Raw genomic sequence first — 27,163 nt, forward strand, 5'->3', positions numbered from 1 at the left:
GAGTCAGGAAAGGAGGTGCTTACATAAAGAGATACAAATATTCTCACAAAAGGAGCAGAGCAGAAGACAACAACAGTTTGGTGACATCAAAGACAAACCCACTGCAAGGAGAAACAAAGGCTGACATCTCCCTTACAAACTGATAACTGCAGGTACAGCAGATGACTGTGCTTGGCATTATGAGCATACTCAGATATCCCAGGCCCCTTTTGTCTAATAATAATGAGCAAAATAAACCTGTGACATTAAAGGTCTGCACATATAATAAAAGATGTGCAAGTAAAACTTGGCCCAAATCTGTGGGAGTTACAAGAGGTGCTTTGAGAAACTTGTGACCTTAAATGAAGGTATTCACATGCATAGGTGGTTCAGTTTCTAGCTCAGAAATGTTCCTCTACTTAAAAAGTCATGGCCAGCTTCACTGGCTTCTTAATTGAAACTAAATATTATCCCCAGTTTATATTTTAGCCTTCAGGAGATATCACAACAGTGATTTTTTTTTTTCTGATACCTTGTGTTACAGTTAAAAGCCCACCACTCACAGAAAATGGTGGCGTTCTGGTGTCTGTCAGTCCATATATAAATGCAGCTATATACAATAAAACAGACCATTATGATGAAATTGACACATTTGGGATCACTAATCACTGTTTGCAAAACAAAATTCACAATTTTGCTAATAATGAAGAGTTATCAGAGTTTGACCACTGTGCCATTTTCCTAGTTTCAAGAGAGTCCTATAGTTAAATAAGACACTGCAACACTTTGCATATTTCCCTGCCTTGTACAACATCATTAAGCTTCACATTTGATTGCCTTGTTCAACACAAAAATAGCAAATAATAACTATAAATCCTCTCCACATGAGAGGGGTAGGATAGAGGCATTGAAAAACCCTCAAACAGTAGAAATGATTAAAAGGAGAGAAAGAAAAGAAGACATAGATGGGGAACACCATTGAAGAATAATCAAACAAAAGAAGTACTGGAAAACATGCAGGAAGAAAGAGAGGAAAAATCAAATATCAGGTAAAGTTGATGAGTGCCTGGAAATAAGAGGAAACAGAGGTGAAAATCATTGCTAACTCACTACACCAAAGGGGCAAAAAACATACAACTAAAAAGAATAAAGCAGGTATTTTCTTACCTTTATAGATACGACCAAGTCCTCTGTAGTCCATTTGGTCTGAACAATTGAAAACAACAACATACTTTCCCAGGCATTTGCCCATGTCTTTAGTTGTCTCTGTTTTCCCTGTCCCAGCAGGTCCTGCTGGTGCACCACCCATACTCATGCCCAGGGCCTGTGCCAGAGTGATGTAACACCTAAAGACAGAACAAACAGATCTGTGAATCTTTTCCTACTATTAATTACTTTAAGTCCATCAATGCAACCACAACAGATGTATTATCCAGAGCTGGGGAAGGGGGCAGAAATGTATTTCCATGTGATGAGTCCTCAGGCCCCCCCTGCACACTGTGAAGCTGAGTTACCAGGACCAGCTTTGTTCCACCTGAAGAAAAGCACTCATCCAGCACAGCCATGACTGCAATAGCCCAGGAAATCCACAGGCCAATTCTAAATGCTGAATACCAAAATACTGTAGTATTGTGATTTTCTCAGACTATCATAGACCCTTCCTTCATTACAGCCTTATTCTGCAGCACCCAGAGCCACGGGATTTCTGCCTTTTCCCCCTCCCTCTGTGTCTCCAGAGTACTCATGATGGGCTCTCTGATCTGGCAGTAGGAAGGCACAGAGGCTGGAAGCACCTCCTGTTCTCAACATTTCCATAGCAGCATGCCAAATCACAGCAGTGCTGCCAGTCATGTAAGGTTTTGAGTTCCAGGAGGGCAATGGATGAGATTGGAGATTGCAATGGGCAATGGAGAAAGAGGAGGAATCCATGAGTCCTATGATTATCTTCTGCTTCAGCCTCCATCCTGGGTTGAGATCCTCAAGTTTAGGTCTCAGCCTTCCCAGATGGTGTGGAGGTTACTGAAGGGTGTAAGGAAGCCTGTTGTTCTAACCTCCAATGCCTCAAAATCACAGCAAACACATTTTAACACTGTGAAACTCAATAGCTTTATAATATATGTGGGGAGATAAAATGGGCACTGGAAAAAAAGCCACAAATGATAGCACCTAGTATGACTTCTTAAGAAACAGCAGGATACTCATTCTAATACAATAGCAGTAAGAATGCTTCATCACCTTATTATTCAGTGATCAGTTAACAAGCTGTCATTTAACACATAAAAAATACCACTCCTAACAATTCTGCTACTGAAAACGAGGTAAGGACAAAGTGAATGCATAGCACAAGTTCTATGCAGACCTTTCACTTCACTTTTGGTGTTTGCCATGACATGGACTGTGTCTGTTATGATATGTAGGAGCATTCAATTTCAGTGCCGTTCTCTCAATGCAATGTACGACCAGCTGTGTGTATTTATCACTTGCTTAGGGAATCTCTCTGAACATGAAATCATTAGCCAAACAGGACTTGACTCCAAGCTGATTTATGGAACAGACAACATTACCTGAATATTTTCAGAAGATCAGACAATTCCACTCAGAAGTATTATAAATACTAAAATGGAAAAAGCCCACAAGAGGAATAAAATCTATTGTTGTTCAAGATTGCTTAGGCACATAAGTTTTCCTTGCTAACATTAGGAAACATCTCAAATACCCTTTCAATATGTGACAGTGTGTAGTCTCCAATCCCTGCAGCTTTGTTTGGCTCTTCCAGGTTTGTCCAAAGAGAGATATGCCTGTTCTTTCTGTTGTTGTTATTATTATTATAGTTTAAACTCATTTAAAAGGCTTGTTTTCTTCAGTCATGTCACCCTGTGCTCATTTTCAATCTTGTGTGACACAGGACCTTGTAGAATCATAATATATCCTATGTCCAGTTCCAGTCCAGCTCCTGCTCTGCACAGGACAAACCCAAAAACCACCCCACATGCCTGAAAGCTTGGTCCAAACGCCTTTTGAACTCTGGCAGGCTTGGTGCCATACCCACTTCCCTGGCTGACTTTTAAATCTATGAACAAATTTAGAATGACATTTTCTTGATACTGGCTCTCCTGGAAGGTAAAAATATTTTCAGTGTGTTAGTGCTGCCATAGCCACTAATCAACTGCATGTGTGCTGCTTCTAACAAACCTCTATCTAACACAGGAACAGTAGTGCGCATAACACAGAATTTGGGAAATATGTGTTACTTATTAAAAGCCAGGTATCTATATGCAGAGGTTTGGCTCTCTTAAATAGATCACAGGGAATAATTTTTGTTCAGAAATAGGCAAAAATCTGACTTTTCATTAATAAATAAAATCTAGTAGCACAAAGAATGCAAAGACAACTCCAACATTAACTGAAGATGGGGCTTTGAGCAAACTGGTCTAGTGGAAAATGTCCCAGTCCAAGGCAAGAGGGTTGGAACTAGATGATCTTTAAAGCCCCTTCCAATCCAAACCATTCTATAATTCTATAAATGACTGAACTGGCAAAGTATTTTGACTTTGATATTCGTATCCACATATAAAAGAACAAGCTCTGGCATAGCAAAATATATCTGCCTCTTGCCTAGCTGAAGCACTGACAAAGCCCTTAAGGAAAATAGGCATCTAATTAAGTTTATACTGTGCCGTATAACTAACACTCGAGCAATAAAAACTTCTCCTTGTGATTGCCCTCAGAGTTTTTCAGTATTTGTATTCCTGCAATTCTCCATAGGCCTTGCTTAAAACCATACTGGCACTACTTATGCAACACTATGTCCTGAGTTACTGCTTTTTCCTACAGGCTGACTTCAAATTAATCACTTGTTGCAATTCCAAATTCCCATGCAACTACCTGCTTATTGAAAGCAGCAATATATTGGTGTTTAGATTGACTCTGTTTAGGCTGGTGAAGTGTATGGTGTTCAGGCACATTTATCTTGAGAACAAGTAAGTTTTTCAATGCTCATCACGGCTCATGTAGCTCAAGCAAACACATGTATTTAACCTGCTTTAGATAACTGAATATATAAGCACTGGCCTCTGCTGTTCACCAGCGATATTGCAGCATTGTAGAGCAACCTAAGTAATTCTGACTCATGAAAGCTAAAAGAATTAAGTCAAAGGAATTAAATCTTGGCTCCAATACTATGCACTTCATTCCTTTTACAAATACCTGTCAGTTAAGGGAGTTATAACAAGCCTGTCTGTACAGCCTAAGTATTCATTGCAGTAGGTGAACTCTACGTCAGTGATTTTGATAACGCATTTATCCAAGTCTTCAAGAAAATAAAATCGAGACTGTTTTTGCCATTCAAAATCAGATGGAGATTTAATGTTCATACGGACCTATTATGGAAAAGAAAAATCATTAATACAGAAATGAATTATGAATGAAACAAATTAATCTTAAATTCCATACAGGGGAGAAAAAAATGTCTACTTAATATAGATTCATGACCTTGAAGAATGAGCACAGAATCTGTCAGGAGCCAAGACATCCAGAATTATCTTTTCAAACCTGTCTATGACATGCTCTGAACCTTCTGTCCACTTTGGTTTTCCTCTGATTTGGGCACAGACATTATGAATTTTGTCTTACAGAGATATTGAAAAACAGTCATGGAAAACATAAAAAATGAACAGTACTGGCTGTCCTGCATGCTAACAGCACCATTATTCACAGAAATACTAAATTGTGCACAGTATTTGAATATGTTGTATAGACGTCAGAGTGCTTGTTTTTTGGGGTTGTATTTTTCAGTATGAACTTGCCACACACATATTTAGACTTGTGGTAATTAATAAATTCATTATTATTGACACTAGATCTCAAAACCCCTGGCCTCTTACAGAAAATGTTGCCCTGGTTATTGGCCTTGCAAACACAGTGTAAGGTGAAGAGGAGGTTCTGGAATTTCAGCCATTTCCCTCTCCTTTATCTCAATCACTAAAGGACGCATTTAGCACAGAATATAATAGAATGTTTTAAGAGAGAAGGCTATTATTACATATACAATGTAATATACAGCTTTCCCCAGCTGTGGACTTGCTCCTGACTTTTTACTTCATATACAGGACCTACAAATTTAAACCATTTTCCATAATTTTATTATAATATGCCATTAATTAAGAAAATAGTTATGAAGATAAATTTAAAATTACAGATAGAGAATAAAACCCCATGTTTATCTTAGAAGACAGCAGTTTTCTTTCTAGATTTCAGTACTTTTCTTTATTGTTTCCTATTTTCTTTACACATGCACTTAATTTTTATCTTCCTAACATATATGCATAAATTAAGCAATCAGTATTGAATTATTAACCTTTGCATCATTCAAGTCCTTTGGAAGTCATTTTACTTCCATTTTTATAATTATGCTTTCATTATTGAACATACTTATCTAAAGGAAGCCTGATGCAACTCAATTATCAAAATAACTAAAATATCTGTTATATTTATTGTTGCTATCCTCTTCAAATATATGAAGCCTCACTGCTTTCACCTTTGAATAACTATTACCTTACATCAACACATAGGCTTGATCAGAAATCACAAGATTGACAGGAATACTAAAGGGAGTTTTTTTACATTTACATTTCAATCAAATAATGCATTAAATCTTCAAATTGAGAGGACAGTTTAATTTTAAAAGTTAAACTCTTTTGCTCACAGTGAATTTGTGCATCATGAGTATAAACAAACATTTAAAGAAATGAAGTCTAAACCTATGAACACACCAATACAAAAATTCACCCTTCTCAGTGCATCACATCTATATTAAATCAAACTAAATCTGATATGCTCTATCACAGCAGTAATGTCAGAGATACTCAAAGCGAATAGATTCTAAGATTTGCTTATAATTTTTTTATATGTGCAAGACCTTCCATACAAAATGTCCCTTGATGGTTTTCCAAAACTTACCAAATCATCAAAGATATCCTTCTGGTGCACATGAATGGTGATTAAAGTTTCATATTTTGTCCGTTCCATTCTTGTCAGATTGTGTGTTGCCATGTCAATCAAATCATTTAAAAGTTCCAAGAACTTCTGATTTGTTGTGTGCATTACCTTTTCCACAAGCAAGAACGATCATATTAATACAAACACCATTTGTTTTTCCAATATTTAGACTTTAAATTTTTTTTAGGAAAACTGAAAATATCCACAGTTATAATGTCCATATTCTGCTTTGTATTTATTAGGCTTGGAATCCTAAATTTGGATTTGCAGACTGCCTTCCATTCATGCATTGTTACCCAACAAAGTACAATAAGGTTATATCTTGATGAACAGGTCACACTGTAAGATTTTATTCCAAGACTCTTGCTCCTTTTACTATATATTACATTTTCAGCTGACTGCATCCCTGCATATATTCAACACCATCAGTCAATTATCTTGGGTAGAATATATTAGCTCAAGCTTTAGGGGGAAGAGGTTTAGAAACCTACTATAATTTTAGATGCTGACGCTAAAATAATAATTTATTTTGTAGTACCAGATCTATTACAAAGTTCCACAAATACTGACTATACAATACTGACTTACATAAATAGCATCAACCTCTGACAGTGATGTACACAACAAAAAACACTGAGATTTAAGAAAGAGCAGTTCATTTATACTCCATTCCAAATGTGTGACAGATCAATCACACCAGCTTTCTGTAAATACATGCAGAGCCTAAAACTCACCCAGTTTGCTGAAAAAAAAATGCTAAAAACACTGTTAAAACTAACAGAGAATTAAATAACCTCCCCACCCCCCCAAACATACACATGCTGTTCAGTCAAAAAAAACACAAAAGTTGTTTTCTTGTTAATGCAAAAGAATCTTTATACCTAGTTATTCCACGAACTACAGTGGACTAAAAGCAGCTTTATGCTCTTTTTAAACTTTGAACAGTGCAGAAAATGTAGCAACACAAGGTTTTCCCCATAGTCTAAGCCCTTACTTTCATGCAATATCAAAGTACAGCACGGAATTTGCCCTGCATTTACTTTTACGGTAGCATGTTGTTACTCATTCTTTGTTCAAACTCACTGTGTATTCCTGATTAATGGTGGTTTACAACTACAACATCTGTCCTTGTTCTTTCATAGATTCACTGTTAGGAATGACACCTTGTTTGTTAACAGCATCTTATCCATGTGTTTGAGATTAAACCAACACCTCCTGAAACAGATTCTATTCTTCCCCTTCCCTAAAAAAAGAGCTCATCAGCTGAATGATGTAAGGCATTTGGATAGAGTAGACCAATGTCCACAAAGCACAGTTACTTCCCCGAAGTTCAGGAGCTCTTATTTCTTTCCAAATATGATTTTGTTAAAGTAACATGATAAAATTCCCCATATTCCAGAACTAAGAAACTGTTTCTTCCCAAGATGATTGCCCTAACAAAACAACAGAGAAAATCAGAGGATTAGGAACAATTCCAAAGCACATGCTGGGGGGATAATGAGGAGGTGTGACTCCTTAACACATTTTTTACTATTCTGTTTTCCTGATAGTTTATTTGTTATTGTGGGTAATTAACTAGTACTTTGTGCTTTTTTCTACATGTTACTTTTAACTTTTCACAATATGTACTGTTACAAACAATGCTTTTAATAAATCCCCAAAGACTCATTAAATACTACCTTTTTGTCTGTTTTGGTACTGTTCAGTGCCTTCTCTGCGTCTCTGGTCCAGATAATTTGAATTCCCAGAAGCCCTATTTGTGCAGGAAACATTGCCTGAAAGTCATACATCTTAAATTCTGAATCATTAATGGCCATTGACGCCTGTCTAATGATGGTGTGGATTGTTTTCCTAATCCCATTCAGCAGCTGACCTAACCAGAATTCCACACTGCCCTGAAATAAACAAGAAAGTACTTTTAGAGAATTATTTTATGAATAATTCACAAGAAGCGAGAGCTCTACGTGACTGTTTTCCCAGTCGTTCATACTCCCATTTCCGTATTTGTTATTCTCTAATCTTTAGAAGATTCCTTTCCTCTTTCTGCTCCACTGCCCTTCTAGAGATATGTGATGGATTTGGCACTTCATAGCAGTATTGCTGAGAAAACAGGTAAAGCAATCATTACAAACTGACACAAATGTTCTCTCCCTGCTACTCTTTGCTCTTGCTGTTCACATTGGGAGGTTTTCATTCAGCTAGTAAAATAATAGCATGATGCAATACTGTTGGCCTCTAAAACATACATCTACTTTAAATCAAGTCATGAAAAACTGTAATATATACTTTCATTACCTGAGCTAAAACTGGTTCAATAATATTGACTTTTTCTCCTTCTTGAGATTCAAACAATAAAATCTGGTCGTAGTTTTTTTCATGAAATCCCACTCGGTTAACATTGTCAAACAAACTTAATAAATGTGCCTACAAGAGAATCAGAAAAAAAGCCTCCATAAACTGACCTTATATGGCATTCTTACTTTGTATTTAAATGCTGTATTAGAATACTCCATAATTCTTTCCATAAGTGAAAGAAATTCTCTCAAATAAACAACAAAATCCACCACAGTCTTCACTTAGTGATACTGACCATAAGAACACTACTGCTTTATTGCTTGTACCTGAATAGTGTGGGAATCAGATGCTTGACCAAGGATTTCCAGAAGAGCAGGGTCAGATACAAAAAAAAATCTTGGAAATATTAACCGCTTTTTTTCCAAATAGCCAGTCAGTGATTTCTGACAGATTTCCAGCTGTTCCAGCAAATGTGGTAGCAGCTGTGCCAAAGTCTCATCTCCAACACAGCACTGCACAATGTTTGATGTTTCATGGGCTCTCTGCATAATTCTCTGCCATGATTTATCAATATTCTGAAATCTTCTGGCTTCCTGAAGTACATGAAAAATGCATTAGCTTTTCCTCATGTCTGTAATATTCTAAAAATTAAATAATTCTATCAGACAAAGTAACAGTTTAATATCTCCCTTGCTGTTAAAGTCTTCTTTGGAGGACTTATGTATGAATATTTATAGGCATGCTTATTATTGACCAGAGTTCAAATTGCAAGAAAGAGAGTACAATAGGAATAGCTCTGGAAATGTCTTACTTCATGTTGGGCACCAAAATTTTCCACATAAAAGGAGTCAAACACACATGAGGAAACTCAAAAAGCAGCTTTCTCAGAAATTATAGCCTTCCTAACAGCAATACACAATGTCATGTAAGCTGTTAGTAGCAGCACTTGATGAACAAAACCAGTTGCACAGTCTGAAGCTGCCCCACTTGTACATTACAGGTGTTGTAGATAGAGACAAATTCTCAAACTGGAAGTTGAAAAATAAATATTTTTACACACTGGGTATATTGACATTAAAAACTCTTTCTTCACCTACAACAAATGAAATGTTAATGGAATCAGAAATTATCTGAGACCTAGAAGAGATCTCAAAAGAAGATCCAAAGCAATTTGTCTGTCACAAGGCAGGATCATACCCAAAATATCTCTCTGTCTTGTGTTCAGTGATGGAGATTTAGAAGCCTCTCCAGGCAATTTTTGATCCTTATGACTCTCTTCTAATATCTAAGCTAAATCAGATAATGAAACAAGGGTTTTTCCTTCCTGTTGAGAACAGCCCTTATATTTTAAAAAACTTATCACTTCTGCCCTTCGGTTTTTCCTTTTCTTCAAGTCAAACAAGTCTAGTTTGTTGAACTTTTTCTTGTCCTTCCTGGATTGTTCCTTATTCTTGCCACCCTCTTCTATGCTCTCTCAAATTTGTCAGTGTGTTTCTTTGGCCAAAACCAGATACAATATTTTAGTTATTGGTTATTGATGTTTATGCATTCCACTCTTCTGCATTTTGCATACCAGCATGCTAAAATTATCTTTTTTGGTAGTACTATCAGAGACAATGGCAAAAACCTATCAAAATAATGGCAACTACTGTTTTTCCTCTATCCACAACGATCCTTGCCCACCCTAAAAATAATTTAGATTTGTTCAACATGTTTTGCTTCTAACAAATTCACATTGACTGAACATTATTCATCTTCTTGTTAATTTCCAGATGCTAACAGTTACTTGTTGCAGTATTCATCCAGAAATTGCAATTAAACCCACTGCTCATTACTCCTCCACCAAGCTGTTCCTTCTCCTCCTTCATCAAAGACAGTCACTACATTTGTTTTTTTCCAGAATATTGGTTCATGTATCTATCATCCTTGAAAGAAGTAGCTTTAGTAGCATTTGTTCATTTGCACTGGCCGCTTATTGATTCTCTGATAAGCCCTAACAACTTAAATATATCTCATGAACAAAAAAAATAATGTTGTTCAAACAACAATTGAGAAAGCTTTGTTTAGCTTACAAAATTAATCTTAATTTGTGATATTGTAAACTTTAATTATAAAATATGTATCCTGAAATAAATTAATACTTAATAATTTCCCAATAATAACAGCTTTGTTTAGTTACATCATTTGATCCAGCATGACTGAACTGTGGTCTGTTAGAACTGTATGAAAACCCCTCATTAGGAGACACAACAAAAAGGATGATTTTTTTTTCTGCTACTTCTCTCCTGTTCAGATCACTCCTTAGCTCTTGTGCAGCTGCTACCTTGGAAGGTCATCACTGCCTTTTGAAGAGGTTGCAATGGTTCACACAGATTAGCACAGGTACAGCTCCCAGCCTGGCAGCATCTCTCTGTGGAACTTCATTAAACTGAGTCCTAGCAAGTCCATAATTCAAATACAAAATCCATCATTCTACTACTACAGCTTATAGCCTATCAACATGTGCACACAGGAAGAAAGGGATATTTGTACATATGGCAAAAATGATAAATCAGTTTTGTGCCTTTAAGAAGTTCTGAGCTCTTTACTAATTCACTAATATTGCATGCTGACAGGAACATTTAAACTTGAATTACAAACAATTGTGTTCCTTTACGTTTCACCAAGTTCTAAGCAATTTAACCAGATAGATCCTAGTTTGGCAAAGCTTCTCCTGAACTGCCCATGCACAGCCCAGAAATCTTATATGAGTTATATGCACTGGCAAATAAACTCTGTGATGTGGCTAATCTTCTGGTACAACTTATTATTGTCATATATCAATATACCTGAGGTAGTTGTTTTGCAATGTCTCCACCAACAAACACAGCTTCAAGGTAAATCCAGAGGTTCTGTACAGTAATCCAGTTTTCAATTATCTCTGCAGTATTGGTCAGCTTCTGAACCCATTGTTGTATAGTGGACTTAAACGGTGCATTATACCTGCATGAACATGAATTAAAGGGAAGAAGAACCTAAGACGATCATTGTTTACTCTGGGGGTTGATTAGATTTATACAATATGTCCATTTATTAAGTTTTGTACCGGTTGCTCATCAGTGACCCCAGCATTATGAGGCTATCTTCCACCAAAGCTATTTTCTCTGATATATCTGATCCTCTCAGAAGAAGTTCTCCTCGAGTTTTGAATTGCCCGAAACTGAAAGTATGAGTACTCCATTCACTGATGACATGCTTCAATTTTGCTTCAATATCCTTTTCTTTGACAGCACTGATGCAGATATCCTGTGTAAAATTAAAATAGTAAATTACATTCATCTAAGACTATTATAAAGCACACTTATAAAGACTATTAAAATGTATTGGCTTAATCCAGATCTCAGTGTAAATTCAGGCTAATTAAAATATACATTGAAACACCTCAAAGTTATTATATTTCAAACAAGATTATATTCTAGTACTACTTGTAACAGGTACATCTAATGGGCTATACTCCATCTTCACTACTACTAGCATCTTACGCACACAAAATTCACTGAATCAGTGAATCTGCAGGAAGAATTTGTCTCTCTGTATGTATTAATATTTGAAATCAAATAAACTGACAGAGGGGTTTAAAGAAAATAAACACTGCCAATCAAAACCAATAAATATTCTGAGAACCATGTAGACTGACAATGTACCTGTCAGCAGACTTCTTGAAGACAGTGAGGACAGGACTGTCATAAACCTGGTTGTTGCATCAGAGAGAAAAGGATCAAATACTGAAGACTAGATCCCAAATTCTGGTTCAGTAGTACACTGGATTCTATCACAGGTTTAAAGTGTTTCCTGAAGTGTAAGGTGGAACTCTGAACCTTTCAAAAGGCTTAAATTCTTGTCCAGGCATTGGGTACAGCAGAGATTTTATTTCATGGTTTTGCCTTAAAAATGCTCATTTGTGGAACAAGACAAAAGAGGTCACTACTCTGGAAACAATACAGATTTAGCTGAGTGACCATGGAACTGAAGTTAGAAACTGTTTGGTTTGTACTTTAATTTTAGCTATGCTTTGTTCTTGTGAAAGCTAACAAGCATGAAGCTAAGGCACTTGCTACATAACTTCTGTCCCCAAAAGAGAGGAGACAATGGCTTTACAGCTTGTGCACACTCCATATGCCTTCTCATCTATCCATGCCCTTGTGAAGGGTCACTTTTGAAATACAAAACAACTTCATTTTTCTTTAATCCCATATCCTCCGCTTCTACTGTGTTTCAAGGATTTTTAGCACTTAACAGGATCAGTCTAACATCAACTGTTTTTTTCCTCTCTGATTAGGCATTTAAAGGGAAGAAAAAATATATATAAGTAGGCAGACCCTAAATCAGAAGGATGACAGAATCACACTACTCTTAAAACAGTAGAAATCCTTCTATGGAAGGATTAGTGTAATACCATCTACATATTTAATTCTCCAGAATAAAAGGGAAATAAACTAATCATCAGTGCCAACACCAACTACCAAACTCCACTTTTTCAATGGAATTCTTCAACTAAACCAAATTTTTTTAATGTTACAAAGCTGGCTAGAAACAGGATTTCAAAAGCACCAGATCACAAGTTAATAATTACTCCCCCCCAAAAAAAAACAAACCAACCAAACAAAACAAAACAGACAAGTACATATACCTCAATATCTTCTTTATGTTTTAATAAAGGGGCATCCATTACGTTTTTTAAAGTGAAATTTTCAGAGTCAACATCAAAGGGATGCCCAGTTACTTGTGCAATTTTTTCCCAGTGTCTTGACAACATTGCCTAGAAAAGACCATAGGGATGGGGTTTTTAAAAATTATATTAATTTTAGGTCTAGAATGATTAAATACTTTTGCATTGCATCTGTTAAATTAATAGGAGACTATTGATTTCTATTCCACTGAAAGCATTAGTAGTTATTCTAATCACATTACAAAGTATTTTGTTTTATTTTTCTATAATGAAGCCTAACTAGATTTTTTGCTATAAATACAACTGCATTTATCTATAAAAAAGAATTATGGAAAGCATCCTATAGTCATATAACATGGCCTTCAATAGAGTTTCTCAAGTGACTCTTATCTCCAAATTATTATGCTGAACATACCTTGGTTTTCATCATTTCAAGCAAAGGACAGCTCTCAGTGAAGTCATCAATTTTTTTTTTTAGGTCTTGAAAAGCTTGCCATTCCTTCAATGCTTTTGGTAACTTTCGGATTCTTTAAAAAGCACAAAAAGAAAGAAGAAATATTTTATTCTTAATAGTCATCATTCACGACTTAATAGTACAATATATTGCCATTTTTCAATGAGTTGACCAGTAGACTGCAAATAAAAATCCAATTGCAAGCTGGAAATATTTTATATAGCTGGTCATTTGTGACTCCAGGCATGAAACACTGCTAAAGACAGCACAAATCACTAGAATGGTTTGGTTTCTATTTCAGTTTGAATTAAAGGAAGTTAATTTCATGTGCAAACCCATACTTGAAATTAAGATCCTGCAGTGTCATTGTTTTAGTAAAATTTGAAAATGCACCTCATCTTGTAAAAGAGGTAAAATGATTAAATAACATATAAATCATTAAACAACAAATAAAGTACATCCTAAACTAAAACTATTCTGCTTGCAAAGAGAAAAAAACTTCTGTTTCAATCAAACAAGTCTTAATTCATACCTGGTTTGTATGAAAGACATTCAAAGCAAAATTTTCCGTTATGCACAATTTAAGATGAAAACAAATTTAAAATGAAGAACCTCTTGTACTGTGAATAGTCACAGTTCCCCTCACTTCTACACCAGTCATGGCAATTTTCATCTGCCAAAGCTATGGACCAAAGACTGACAGCAGTTCTCTTACAGCTCAACTCCAGAAACTAAAAGCTGCATAAAACCTGCCCATAATGACAAATTCCTTCAAAAAAATTCTCCATTTTTCACAGTTCAAAATCAGACAGATCTGTCACACAATGCTGGAACATGTGCAAATTCTTCACTGCTTGCTGGTAAGAGACAGATGAACATATGCATACTGTCATGGCACTACAATAACTGCTATAGTCTTTCATCTTGAATCTAACAGTAGATAGCATTAAATATGCTGGAGAAAAGCATTGTAGAACGGAAAATTTATACTCTGCCTTGTATCAAAAAGGCTTTAAGGTACAGCTCCTGGCTACTTCTCTCCTGAGGTGTAGCAAGTAACATCTAATAAACTTTTCTAGACATGGCTATTGGAAATGGGACTGCTCAGCTTGGTAATGAAAATGGCAATTTTAAAAAAAATTCAAATAACTTTTTCCTTTGTCTTAGTCTCAATAATATATTCTAAAAGCAAGTTCCATGAGCTGCATATTATGTTAAAAAATTACTCCATGGATCAGGTTTACATTTCCTAAATTTACCGGACATTCTCTTTACAGAGTATCACAGTAAAATATAAAGGGAAACTTCTCTCCAGCTGTTATTATAAACTTCTATCATGCTCTCTAAATATTTCTCCTTATTTCTTTCTAATTGGATTTATTTTATCAACAGCTATTTTTTTACTTTTCTTTTCATGATTATAAGTTGTCTATTGTATTACTATTTTTAAAAGGTAGCAAACAAAACTACATTAAAGAACTATGCATATCTTTACAATCAGTCTAAAGCACTAATTGCACTTCCAGCATTCCTGCTTCTTTCATAACACAGCATACCACCTTAGCTGTATCCCTGTATGTTTCAATTTCTCTGCCTTTAAAGAGAATGGCTTGATGCAATAATGCTAGCAAACTGCCAAAAAAGGATAGTACTGGATTAGACTTTTATTACAAAAAAAATGCATTTATTGCCTATTGGTAGTCACGCTGCTCCAAATATAGCTCGACACTTGAGAGGAAAAACAAAAATGTCACACAAGAAGTTCAAAGAGAAATACATAAATGAAAACTATTGCTGTGCAATGGCTTCCTTCAGGTTTCTGGAGAAAGAAGCATAAAAAGTCCTACAGCCTGTAAAATATAATTAACTACAGAAAAAATTATGCAGATTCCAGAATTCTACTGAAATGAGATGAAGACTTACATAGTCCAAATGCAGAAGTATATGTATTTCACATACATTCATTTTTACTATTCTTATTTTTTAAAAAGAGGTTGAGTTGCTGGTTTGTTTTGTTGGGTTTTTTTTTCCAAATTAATGACTAAAAGACAGTTCAGTCAGTTTTTTGTGGAAAACGTTATTGCTTCAAACTCAGGATTTAGTGTGGCTACTTACCCTTCTTGAAATAACAATTACAATTTGGACAAATGTGCTGAAGTAAACAGTAAGTTCAAAATTCCATCTAATATAATGGACTAACAATGAATTAGCTGTAAACTAAATCACTGAGAAGGCACTGCATAAGATCAGCTTTGAGAGTTATTTATACTTACAACCACCTTGACACGTGTTTGTGCACCTTGTTTATTGAATAAGCTACAGCCTACCATACAATACACCCCAGCAAGGCTCAAGTGACTCACAAACCAGCTGCATATTGCACCACAGTGCAGCTCTGCCCAACACTGGACATGTGATGGACCAACATTCTTCAGCCCCTCGGAGAATTTTTCACAAGCTAATTAATAAACAGAGTTAAAAATAAAAATTGCATGTACTTCAACAAAAAATAACTTACTTGCTTTGAAAATCTAGAAGCTCACTGTTAAGTTTTTCAATATTTAAATCATTCCAAAGCATTTCATTGTATCTGTCGATACTAGAAGTAACTGTATCATAAAGACTGTAAAGTTTCTGAAGCAACGAAAGTTCATGTTTAATTCTGTGGAGTTCAGGATACTCTGTTTCAAATTTTAAAATTGGAAATTCGTGCATGTTAATTAGGTATCTGTGTAGAATGTATTCATGAACATAAGAATCAATGCATTTCTAGTATTGTTATTTAATAAATAAATGAAATCAGACTTGCAGTTTTCTAGATACTGTCTAGAAAGACAAACTTTTCCACTTACATTACGTAAGAACAACAGATTTTGATGCACAGTAATTGTTTAGATAGCTGATTTTTTTTAATCAATATTCTTCTGTAGCAGTAGATGTCATTTCATAATTGAGGGAGACAATGTTGAAAAGTAAATGAAATGGTAATGAAATACAATATAATTTTAGACAAGAACTAAAATATCCCCTATGTCAATTTACACTATTTAGTTAAGAGGCAAGGTTTGGGGATGATGAGTGTGCCTACAAATGAAATATATAGAATATATTAGACAATAAAAGTGTTTAAAATGGACATCCTTAACATAAATGTTTTATTTACTTTCGCTCATATTTTTTGGAATTCCTAGCAAAATATATTTGGATTACTGCATATGTGCTTAGACAGGAAAATATACTCAATTTAGTGTGCGCAAATTAAAGTGCTTATCATACATTCTGCTGCAGTTCACACCGCAGTCTTCCAAAGGAACTGTGTCTGACTAGGAGGCATAAGGACATTACAGATCAGTCGCATAGCCCTAGGGAATTCATTATGCAACTGGAGCAGGGACAATTTGAGTACTTTGGCAACATGTTTCCCAAATTTGTACAGGATGGAATACTGGCAGGAGATGTGCTTAGCTCTGAACAGAAAAAGCAAGAGAGCTAAGCATCTGGACCCTGAGACACACAGAGCAGTTCAGTATTTTTCCACCTGATGTTTATGTATGTGCACACCTCGAGCCAGTTTCACCCAGCTGCTTTTCATAGGAAAGACTATAATAATTTACTACAAAGAGATTTTTCTGCAAGGAATTTTTCTGCAATTTTTCTAAATTTCCATGCATTTAGCAGGAATCACAAGAAATATTTAATAGCCTAGAAACAGCCTATCCTTATCCCCTGAGAAACTACCTGTGATGGGAAGACCAAATAATTCTTCTCCACCAGAAAGAGAGAGACACTTCTTCCACAGTTCATCAAATTTAGCTTGAAATATATGTAATCTGTCACTTGCTTCATGGGGAGGAATATTGTCCTCGCTAGGGCCCCTGTAAAAACCAAAAAAGATTCAAATTGTCAACCATTCATGTTTCACAAAGAAGCTCAAAATAACCCAAACCATACTTTCTGAACATTATGTAATATTTTTTAACATATTTTCTGTAAATTTTCACAAGACACTAAAAGAAAAAAAAGTAGCACATATTCAGTGTACCAAGATTACATATTCAGTAGTCCTTGAAGAAAGCCCAACTTCTTTTCTAATAAAAAAATTCATCTGTGTTACCATACATCTTACAAACATCTAAAGATCTGCAAATGTTTAACTTTGTAATTTCTTTTTCTTCTGTAAAACAAATTTTAATAATTATTTTCATTTGTATTTTAAAAAGGGAAAGATAGCAGATATATAAATCAGGAGTGAAATCTGTGTAGTTGGCACGAGAATCATAATTAAGTAATCATAAAAATATGAGGAAAAAAATACCATTTTACCTAATGAGCACATCTCAGCCATAGGACTGGGTGCAATTCCCAGTTCTCACACCGGGGACCACTTCTTGGCCCTGTCACATTTTGGGATGAGAACTCTGTCATTCTCTGTTGTGCCATGGTTATTTCAAGAAAGAAATTCAGCCAGATGGGCAGCAAGCAGAGCAGGCTGGCTGCTTGGCAAGGGAAATGGGACCAGGAGATGAAAGCAGAAACACAGTCAGCAAAGGCAGCCAAGGCATGATCCCACAGAACCTGAGCAGGAAGAGCAGGGCCCTCGGGGTGGTAATCAAGTTCCAAGGATAGTCCAGGTCTTTAGACAAGCCTACAATAATTACACAGGACCAAGGTCAAGCAGGGAAGGTGAGTCAGTAAAGCAGGGTCTAGGGAAGATAACCAGGATGAGACACAGTCCAATGGGAACCAGATTGCTCTGAGGTCACCAAAGGAGAAGGGAAGCCCTCAAAGGTCTAGGGCCATAACGGGTCAAGCCAAATCCTGCCTTTCTTTCTTTCCTTGTTGCTACTGTAGGAGCATCCAATGAACCACAATTTACATCTTCAAAAGTGATAAAGTAAGTTTAAAAGCAAGGCTGAGTGAGACAGTGAATTTAGAAATACCTAGAACTGGTATCTCCAGTCACATCCAAGACACTGTTTTAATACTTGCTATTAAATATCCCCCAAAGCACTTTATTGAGTTAATACTCAAAAAAAAAAAAAAACAAACAAAAAAAAAAAAAAAAACCAAAAAAAAAAAACCAAAAACCATTGCATTTTAATCTGGATTGAGAATTTGATTTTTTTCCCCACAACCTATTAACTCTTATGGAATATCATTGACTCCAGCACTGAAATTACAGGAACGAATCTTTGACAGTAAGGCTGCATGCCCACCTTATATAAATCTGAAATTAGGTCTTTTTTCAGGTGTAATGTATACAGTGATGCTGTGCTGTGTTTATTTTCTGAAGCCCTTTAGATACACTATTTTCAATCACTAATGAAGCATAATTGTATTGCAACACAGGTCACCTACTTTTCATCATATTCTTTATAAAATCCTGCAGTATCAATTTGGAAGTTTTGAACATCTCTCAGTAAATCTGTTTTCATGTCTGGCTGCACCTTCAGCAGCAAGTCCTCAACCTGTCGTGCCTATATGCAGACAAAGAGAAAAAAACAGGCACAAAAGAATAAATGTGGGAAACAAAAAAATTAATTTGGTAAATAGGTTTGTTCTATAATTTCAATATTAAGAGAGCTGATAATAATGATTTGAGAAATAACATAACTACAATACCTGTGTGTTTAGGTTCTTCCAGGCGTAGGCCAATCCATCACCTCTTTCTGTATTTTCATCTTGAAAGAGCAGGTTGTATTTATGAAGCACAGAAAAAGACTCTTCTATATGTCCAACAGTCATGTCAATTTTAATTTCATTCTCTCGGATCTCCTTCAGGGCTTCCATTGCTTCCCGTACATCATCAAGGTCATGGATAGGTCTGCTTAACCTCTTGCTAACATTTTCGATGAATGAATAAATTTCACCCACATCTGTGGCAGACTTTTTATTTAAAGCTAATCCAAATGTTCTTTGTCCTGAGCGGCATTCCTGAATTAAAGCTATTTTCAATGACTCTGTTGCAACTTCCACTGATTGCAGTGCACAATGATTGGGCAGTTCTCTGATTTGCATCTCTAATTGCTAAGAAAAATACATGTGTTCAGCATTTAATTTCACTAAAATTTATCTGAGCAGTTAATTTTTATTAAAGATAAGATACTTACAGAAAAATATCTGATTTGAGATTGGAATTCAGCCATCGTTGGTTTACTATCAATAAATTCCTTCACTTTTTCTTCTGGATCCTACTTAAAAGAAGTTTATTTTAATGAATATTTAGCATTGGTATTATAATAACCTACAGAGTGCCCAGCTGCCTGATGTATTGTACAAACACAAAATGTTCCCTCTCTAAAAGGACTTGAGATATAAGCATTAATTAGCATAAGCACAAATTATTTTATTTGAACTGCCTTTCCTGACTCTTATTTTTTGTATAATACTCTTTAAAGAACTTGAAATCTGTAACTCAAAAACTGACACAGGTCAGGATATCCCTTACCCATCCAAATGTTACTACAAAATTTACAACATAGCTGCTAAAATTTTGGGGGAAATATTTCCTTCCTAAGTCTTCCTTCTGTAGGCAACCCCACAAAAGCAGTTCACATCTTATAACAGGCATTTGATGGGAGGAATTGCACTCCATCTTCTTCACTCTTCCTGAAACAGCCTCTTTAAACTGCAGTTTCTAGGTGCAGATGGCCTCTTGGCCATTTGAAGAAAACAGTTTGGCAGGGAAGGATGGATCTGAGGGAAGAGAGGGTATTTAGCTTGTTGAAGATTGTTTATAGGCAACATTGAGCATTGAGCATCCTTCCTTTTCATAAGGTAGGCCAGTCCCTGCAGAGGTGAGAAATCAGTGTCACCAGCTCAACAAATGTGCAAGATTCTCAGTTCAATTACAAACAGCTGATCTTCACCCCTCTCAGTGATGATTCCCTGCAGTCTGCACTGTGAGATCCCTGAGAATCTGTTTGCACCTCTCTGGCCAATAATGAGTTACCAGCAACAGTTCCCAATGGTCCAACAAAGATTGTAAAGGTGGGGGGAACAGTGACAACTTCTGAGGAATTTTAAGTTAAGGAAGCAGGTTAATTGACTATTTTAGAAGATTTTAGTAAAAAAGAAACATCATTCTACTGCATCACCCAATCTGATTGTGTCATTCTGGGTGAAATGACATGCTACCAACATGTAGTTAGCTCAAACAGCATCTCAACCAAACTGAGCATTAAGCTTTGGAACTTTAGAAGCCACACAAAGAGGTGAAAATGCTCTCTCTCAGCCTAGACAGAAGAGTCAGCTGTGAGATTGGGGTCACTTAAGGGTTGATTTAGGAAGGAGAAGTTAAAAATAATGAGCAAAGATAAGATTACTCCTGTTTTGATTGCTTATTTCTTGGCCTTCCTAAAGCACCTTTGATAGGTAAGACCAGTAGCTGTCCATTCACAGAGCTGAATTTCACTAGTCAGAATGTACACAAGGTTTTATTTCATGATTAATCTCCTGACAAAACACTCTTCAGAGCTTTACCATTTATGTGACTGGACCCACTTCCTAATGAAGATAACTCTATCAGTCCAGATTCATCTCAGCTTTTGAATCTCCATCGCTGAAAGATTTCCTAGATATAGGTTATCTTTCTTTTTTTTTTTTTTTTTTTGTGTGTGTGTGAAGAAATAGAAAAATATCTTTCAGCAGTGGTTGCTTGAGAAGAACTGGTCAGTTTAATATTCAGGAATAGCTTTTGTAGTCTCCAATTTCTAAGTTCTGCTCAACTACTCTTTTTCATAACACCTGCAGGCAAGATGCTGTGAGAAAGATGGATAAGCATATGAAAGCATAAGCTTGTTTATGCTCCAAAATTCTTTTGTGTTCTTCTGCTTTCTTTCTTAGATGCTTTAATTGGTAAAGATTTGCAAGTTCTGGTCAACACAAGAGCAGACAGGAATTATGGATTCTACCATGAAACCAATGCTTCCTACTAAGCACAGACTCCTTAGGCAACCAATGACCTTTTTTAAAAATATATTTAGATTTTACAACACAGCAACGTATTATAGTAAGCATGTAGTTAACCTTGTTCCAGATGTCCGAAAATTCAGAAAAGGTCTTCAGAAGAACCAGTGCTTCAGTTTTAAGAGACAAAATAATTTTATTTAGTTGGATCACCACTTTGTTTACATCCTTATGTTCAATGATCTGCTTGTCTAAAGGTTTCAGTGCCACCATCCTGGTCAGTTTGCTCTCGTCACCTAACTCTAAAGCAACAGCTTGTTCAACCTGGTATAAATTAAACAAGAAAAGAAATATGTCCACAAGTTTGTTTGGGATTTTATTTTTATTTTTAAATTACAGAATTTGCAATGAGGCTCAGATAATAAGTACTTCTAAGAACAGACAGAAAGTGCAAAGAAACATCCACAGGGATCCCTGTTCTCAGCTTGGATTTTTACAGAGCTATAGTTCTAGTGTTAAAGCTGATCTTTTAAAAAATTGTCATGCAGAGTTCTGTATTAATCATCTCTGAATTATATCAGTCAAATATGCACCATATACAATTACAGTTGTGATGTTTTCTCCTCCTACACATCTGCTTAAGTCTTTCTACCTTCTTTAGTATAGAATTACAATCTATACCTATTCTTGGCCATAGAAAGTCCTGGAGGCAGTGGAGGGTTGGCTGCTTGGAAATAAGCTAACATTTTGCTGAACAAAACAGAGATCGGTTCACTCTCTCCTAGTTCTTTTTTTTTTTTTTTTTTTTTTTAACTTACTTATTATCTATTTGCAGGACTTGAATATGGGTTTTTCACTGAAATGACCTGATCTGTTTTTCATGTCATATCAACAAAATAAAATATTTTTACAAAGACATTTATCAGCACAGATCTACACACATCTATATTTTGTCCACACATGAGACAATTAAGGCCACATGATTACCAGTACTGTGCAGTCTTGTTCTTCAACAAATTTCAGTTTCTATCTAAACCACAGACCTTCCCAAGATTTTAGTGCTAATTTTGATGCCAGTTAAAATATTTGTACTGTAGTACTATAGGTGCCATATGAAGGCTTGCAGTTTAACTTAAGAGTTTTCACCTGGGAAGAGTGATAATAATTTATATTCAGCTGATAGTACCTACACATAATGTTTGTTCTACCCTATCATATTTGAATAGTATATTTAAAAGATTTTTTAAAGCAACTTTTGATTTTAATATTAGAGACTACCAAACATAAGATTTATGAACCATTACTCTTATGTTTTATTAATTGGCATAGAGATTAAAAACTAGGCTTTCACTTATCAGGAAGATCCATCAGGTAACAAGTCAGAGTGTTGGTACAGAATAAAATCTTAAGAAATGTTAAGCAAAATACCGATTTTTTTAAAATAATCAAAATAAAACACTCACCTGCTGCTGTTTATGATGTAAGTAAGCAAATTTCCACAGGGGAATATCTTTGGCTACTGATAGGATGATATTTACTGCTTTGTTTACAGCACTCTGAAAAAAGTGAAACATTCACCTTGAGCTCACAGAGATATTACGTGAGTGGGAGATGATCATCCAAACAATACCAAAGTTGAAAAATTGTACCTCTGTCTTTAAAGGAAATACTCTAATAAGCATGACATAGGATCACCCAAAAACTTATTTTGTAAGGGGAAAGAGTACTTCATTAAGTTTTACTACAGTCCTTCCAAGTTTATGTGGTTTTCAAACAAGAACATAAGAGACCTTTAAGAACAGCAGTCATGAATCACTGGGGATCATAATTGAGTTAAAGTACTATTTCCCTTTAGACTGGTTATAAACATTGTTATGTGTTATTAATAACGGTCACATTCACACCAGAATGCTTGAATACATTTGTCTGAATTTGTGATGGTATAGTCTATAATCTATACAGGCAGCTACAGAAATTATCAAACTACTTCCTCTATGTATGGTATTTTAAAATCACATTTTGTGGCCTGATTTCTTACTGACAACATCATGAAGGCTGTACATGAAACTTGAGAAATAACTCAGCTGCTGATTTTGACAGTCACTGTGCTAAATGAAAAGTCCAGAAATCAACACCATAAAAAACTAATACCCTGAACAATTTCAGACATCATAGGATATTGCAAATATGTGTGTAAGAATTTTGCTAAACTAGTGTAAGTTTAAAAGAGTGTTTAATTTTTTTCAGTTTAGGGATTTGGGCTGATAATATTTTTCTTTACATTTCACTACTGCTGAATTTATGAATGATACTTTAAACTGATTTTAAATTCTGAAAGAGTTTAAAGAGACTAGGAAGTCAGTTAGGCTGTATTGATGGCATTCATTTTTATGTTTTCACTCATTTTGAAATGTTTTCCTCTAAGTAGAGGTTTGTGGATTACTGAGTTACTGAGCTTTGAGAAAAACAGTTCCTTCTAATAGCCTGTATAAAAACCATAGTTCCATGCCCTTAGTACCCACTGTCATCATGAACGCTTAGTACCCACTGTCATCATGAACTCAAGTGACTTTTTATCTGTTGTTCCCCTTCCTTTTAGTTCTTTTACCAGATTAAACTTGCACATATTGGTTTGAAACAATGCTTTTATAAATGTTTTATCATAAATGACTGAGATGTGCAATTATTTTGTTACCTGAATATCTTCAAGACTTGGTCTCAAGACAATATTTGGAATAGCCAGTTGAATTTCAGCTCTGAACAAAGGAACTCTGTGTCCCTCTACAAATTTAGTTGTCTGATACCTGGAGTCAATAACATGCAGTCGATGTCTTAAGGTCTCTAAAGAAATTTTCGTGCCTAAATAAATGTAATATTTAAGTGAGAATTTTTTTTACCACAATAAGCTTGGGGAGAAAAGAAATATTAAAGTTTTATTTAAAAAATTAAACATATCTGAAAAAACAGACTCACATCTGATCAAAGAGTCAGTATTCTTCTGACAAAGCTGTCCCATCAGGTTATAGTAGCTACAGGACAGGCATTCTTGGCAGCGTATTTTCTGCTTCATGTCAAGATGTATACAGGCAAAGAAATCCTGAACAGTGAAAGGGAAATTCTTGGGTAAATAATCAGGTTATCCAGCATATAAATTAAATATCAAGTATCTGACTAGGTCGTAAAAGACTACTTTTTTTACATTGTCTTACCTCCAGAGTTCTTTCAGCATCTGCTTTCAGACTATGCTTAAGAATATCTATAAGTTCATACACAGAACATTCCACTTGTTGGCTCTGCCTACAAAAACAACCTTACAGTCACCCATGGGGAATCAAACATAAGTAATACCCTTTGTTATTTCCCAGGCACACACCCCCTGTCCCACTGCACTTGTGTGCAGGGAAATGCCCTTTCGATGTTTTTTTTGTTTGTTCCTATTCCTTGGGCATGTAGATTTTAAAACTTGCTGACTAACAACAAACCAATTTGTCAGATCCTATTATATCTGATTCAACTGGACTTCATAATAATTTTGTCCAAAAAAAGGGGTTTCCAGCTATAGCTAATAAAACAGGTTTATCATGATGAGGCAGTAAGATAATCTGTGAAATGAGATTTCAAGTCCTATCCATCTTCATTTTTCTTGCTACTTATTAGAATGCTATAAGAAAAAAATGTAAGAAATGCTAAATAACTGCTAAATGCCAAATACTATGCTATTTCACAACTGCTGTGCTCAAGGTACTTTGGAGTTTCTCCCCTGCATTCTAAGATTATCACTTTGCTCTAGACTAGTACTCTGTTACAATAACATTTTAGAAGTTAAACCTCTATGCATACAAAAGTAGTAAGTAAATAAACCCTCCCAAAAATGGCCTTCAAGTCAGTGCAATTAAGAAACCTACTGAGACAGTTTGGAAGCCGTAGAGATAGCAAGCTTTTCTATTTGTTCCAAGAAAGAAGTCACATCTATAGGTTCATCTTCTGGCAAAACTATCAGAGTAGTGTTTGACATGTCCTTCAGAATTTTTTCAATTCTGCATTCCAGGGTATCAGACGCTGCTTTGACTACATAGTCCAACTCCCTCAGGGTACTGTAAACATTTTGAATAACTAAACAAGGATAACAAAATGAAAACAAATCAATGCAAACCACAGACCTCTTAAGTCTAATCTCCCCTTCCTCCCAACCACTCCTGCCTCCCCCCACGTTTTACAATAAAATGAGGATTTAATCGCAATGAAATATGAAATGAAGGCCGAAACATAATGGACTTGCTGTATTTTTTATCTTTATATTCAACCATCTCATAATAAACAGAAAAATATTCTTCAAAATATCACTTCTTTTTGGTAATAACATTGTAATGAAAAGGATCAACAAAACAGAACAGAAAACATAAAGGATGCCAGTGCCCAAAAATTATTTTGGCCCTCCTACATCCATACACAGCAAAGTACAGTACTTCATCATTGTAATTAATTTATAAATGAAATTACTAAAATTCCCCCAGCCAAGACTTGTTAAACCATTAGATTTCTTCTTTCATATGTATGACCTAATTTACTTTGGAAAAAGATAAACTTATTGCTTTAACAAATGTGTTTATTAAACGAAAGGTAAAATCGACTGCTTCTGCTGTTTCTGATAGACTGGAAGAATTCTTCCCCTTTCATACTTCCATTGCAAAATAGAAAGAAATATAGCACCTGATGTCCTTTGTCATTATTATTACCATAACATTCTATAAATATAAATATATATATGTAAACTTCTACTCTATGTAGAAAGAAATCACTACAAAATCTAAGGCATAGCAGTGTGACAGAGCTGTCCAAGTGCTGATATTTTACGTGGGAAATGTCATTTCTTGCTACTAGGAAGTTAATGATGGGACTTGACTTTTTTATTGTCTAAAGCAGAAAAGCAGTCCAACAAATTCCTTAGATTTTTTTTAAATATATAAATTCAGTAGTCCTAAATCTATTTTTTAGTTTAGTCCTAAATCTAGTTTTAGTCTAGAAGGCAACTGTGGACTCTCATATTTCTAGATGGAGTTCCCTTAGATGGAAAAAAGACACTTAAGACATCAGGCTTGAGTTCAGCGCATTGCTGGCAGGTAAGAGCCAGCACCTGTGTACACCAAACCAGGGGCTAATTTGTAGGTGTCCAACAAACATTCTGGGCATGTCAGACATTGCCCATCTTCAAAAAGACACGGTGCCTACAATCTAGAAAATAATTCCCTTCTAGGTGTAACTGCATTTCAGTTGCAGCAGCAGGAAACAGCCCAGATACCTGCATTACATCTAAATTGTTGAAAAGGGACAGTTTCCACCAGAACTAATGGTGATACAAAGAAACAAAGAACCGTTACAACCTGAATTATACCTATTCAGATACTTAACACAGTGCAGAGAGTACCCAAATGAATGAATAAATAAATAAATATTATTGTAAAGACCTTCCTTATCATGTGTTACTAAAAAATGCAAAACATTAAACACAAAAAATCATTTTAGAGCTATAAAAAAAAATTAAAAACCCTTGCCATTTGGTTCTTGTGCTCTGGTCAGGCAAAGGCCAAGTAAAGCTGAAAGGTGACCAGCCTTAAGCACTGGTCAAAGCCCTGTGCACCAGTGCCACATGGCAGAGTCATAAATAAACACCTGCATGAACCTGTGCCACATTTCACTTTCAGATTTAGACCATACCTGTTCCTGTTTATATTGCTGCTTTTCCTTTTGAAGAAGAAAAGGGAAATCCTAACATCAATCAACCTCAACTGAAAAGCTAATTTACAAGCATGAGTTATTGTTTT

The 27,163-nt window shown here is 35.4% G+C and overlaps 1 protein-coding gene across 1 annotated transcript in view; it reads right to left on the minus strand.

The window, feature by feature from the left end:
* The window catches only part of LOC128787233 (dynein axonemal heavy chain 5-like), a 147,306-nt gene that overhangs the window by 96,987 nt on the left and 23,156 nt on the right, over positions 1-27,163 (minus strand). The window contains exons 21-41 of the mRNA XM_053941233.1: positions 25,247-25,454; positions 24,551-24,638; positions 24,315-24,438; positions 24,037-24,200; positions 22,805-22,897; positions 21,462-21,665; positions 19,544-19,624; positions 19,056-19,460; positions 18,792-18,910; positions 17,172-17,308; positions 15,952-16,114; positions 13,395-13,506; positions 12,941-13,069; positions 11,357-11,556; positions 11,100-11,253; positions 8,598-8,864; positions 8,272-8,400; positions 7,656-7,871; positions 5,938-6,084; positions 4,186-4,358; positions 1,147-1,325 (exon numbers count right to left, since the gene is read on the minus strand). Of these exons, the coding sequence (XP_053797208.1) occupies positions 1,147-1,325; positions 4,186-4,358; positions 5,938-6,084; positions 7,656-7,871; positions 8,272-8,400; positions 8,598-8,864; positions 11,100-11,253; positions 11,357-11,556; positions 12,941-13,069; positions 13,395-13,506; positions 15,952-16,114; positions 17,172-17,308; positions 18,792-18,910; positions 19,056-19,460; positions 19,544-19,624; positions 21,462-21,665; positions 22,805-22,897; positions 24,037-24,200; positions 24,315-24,438; positions 24,551-24,638; positions 25,247-25,454 (3,492 nt within the window). The remainder of the gene's footprint in view (positions 1-1,146; positions 1,326-4,185; positions 4,359-5,937; positions 6,085-7,655; positions 7,872-8,271; positions 8,401-8,597; positions 8,865-11,099; positions 11,254-11,356; positions 11,557-12,940; positions 13,070-13,394; positions 13,507-15,951; positions 16,115-17,171; positions 17,309-18,791; positions 18,911-19,055; positions 19,461-19,543; positions 19,625-21,461; positions 21,666-22,804; positions 22,898-24,036; positions 24,201-24,314; positions 24,439-24,550; positions 24,639-25,246; positions 25,455-27,163) is intronic.

The sequence above is a fragment of the Vidua chalybeata genome, chromosome 1 (genome assembly GCF_026979565.1).
Source record: "Vidua chalybeata isolate OUT-0048 chromosome 1, bVidCha1 merged haplotype, whole genome shotgun sequence".
Classification (NCBI taxonomy): domain Eukaryota; kingdom Metazoa; phylum Chordata; class Aves; order Passeriformes; family Viduidae; genus Vidua; species Vidua chalybeata.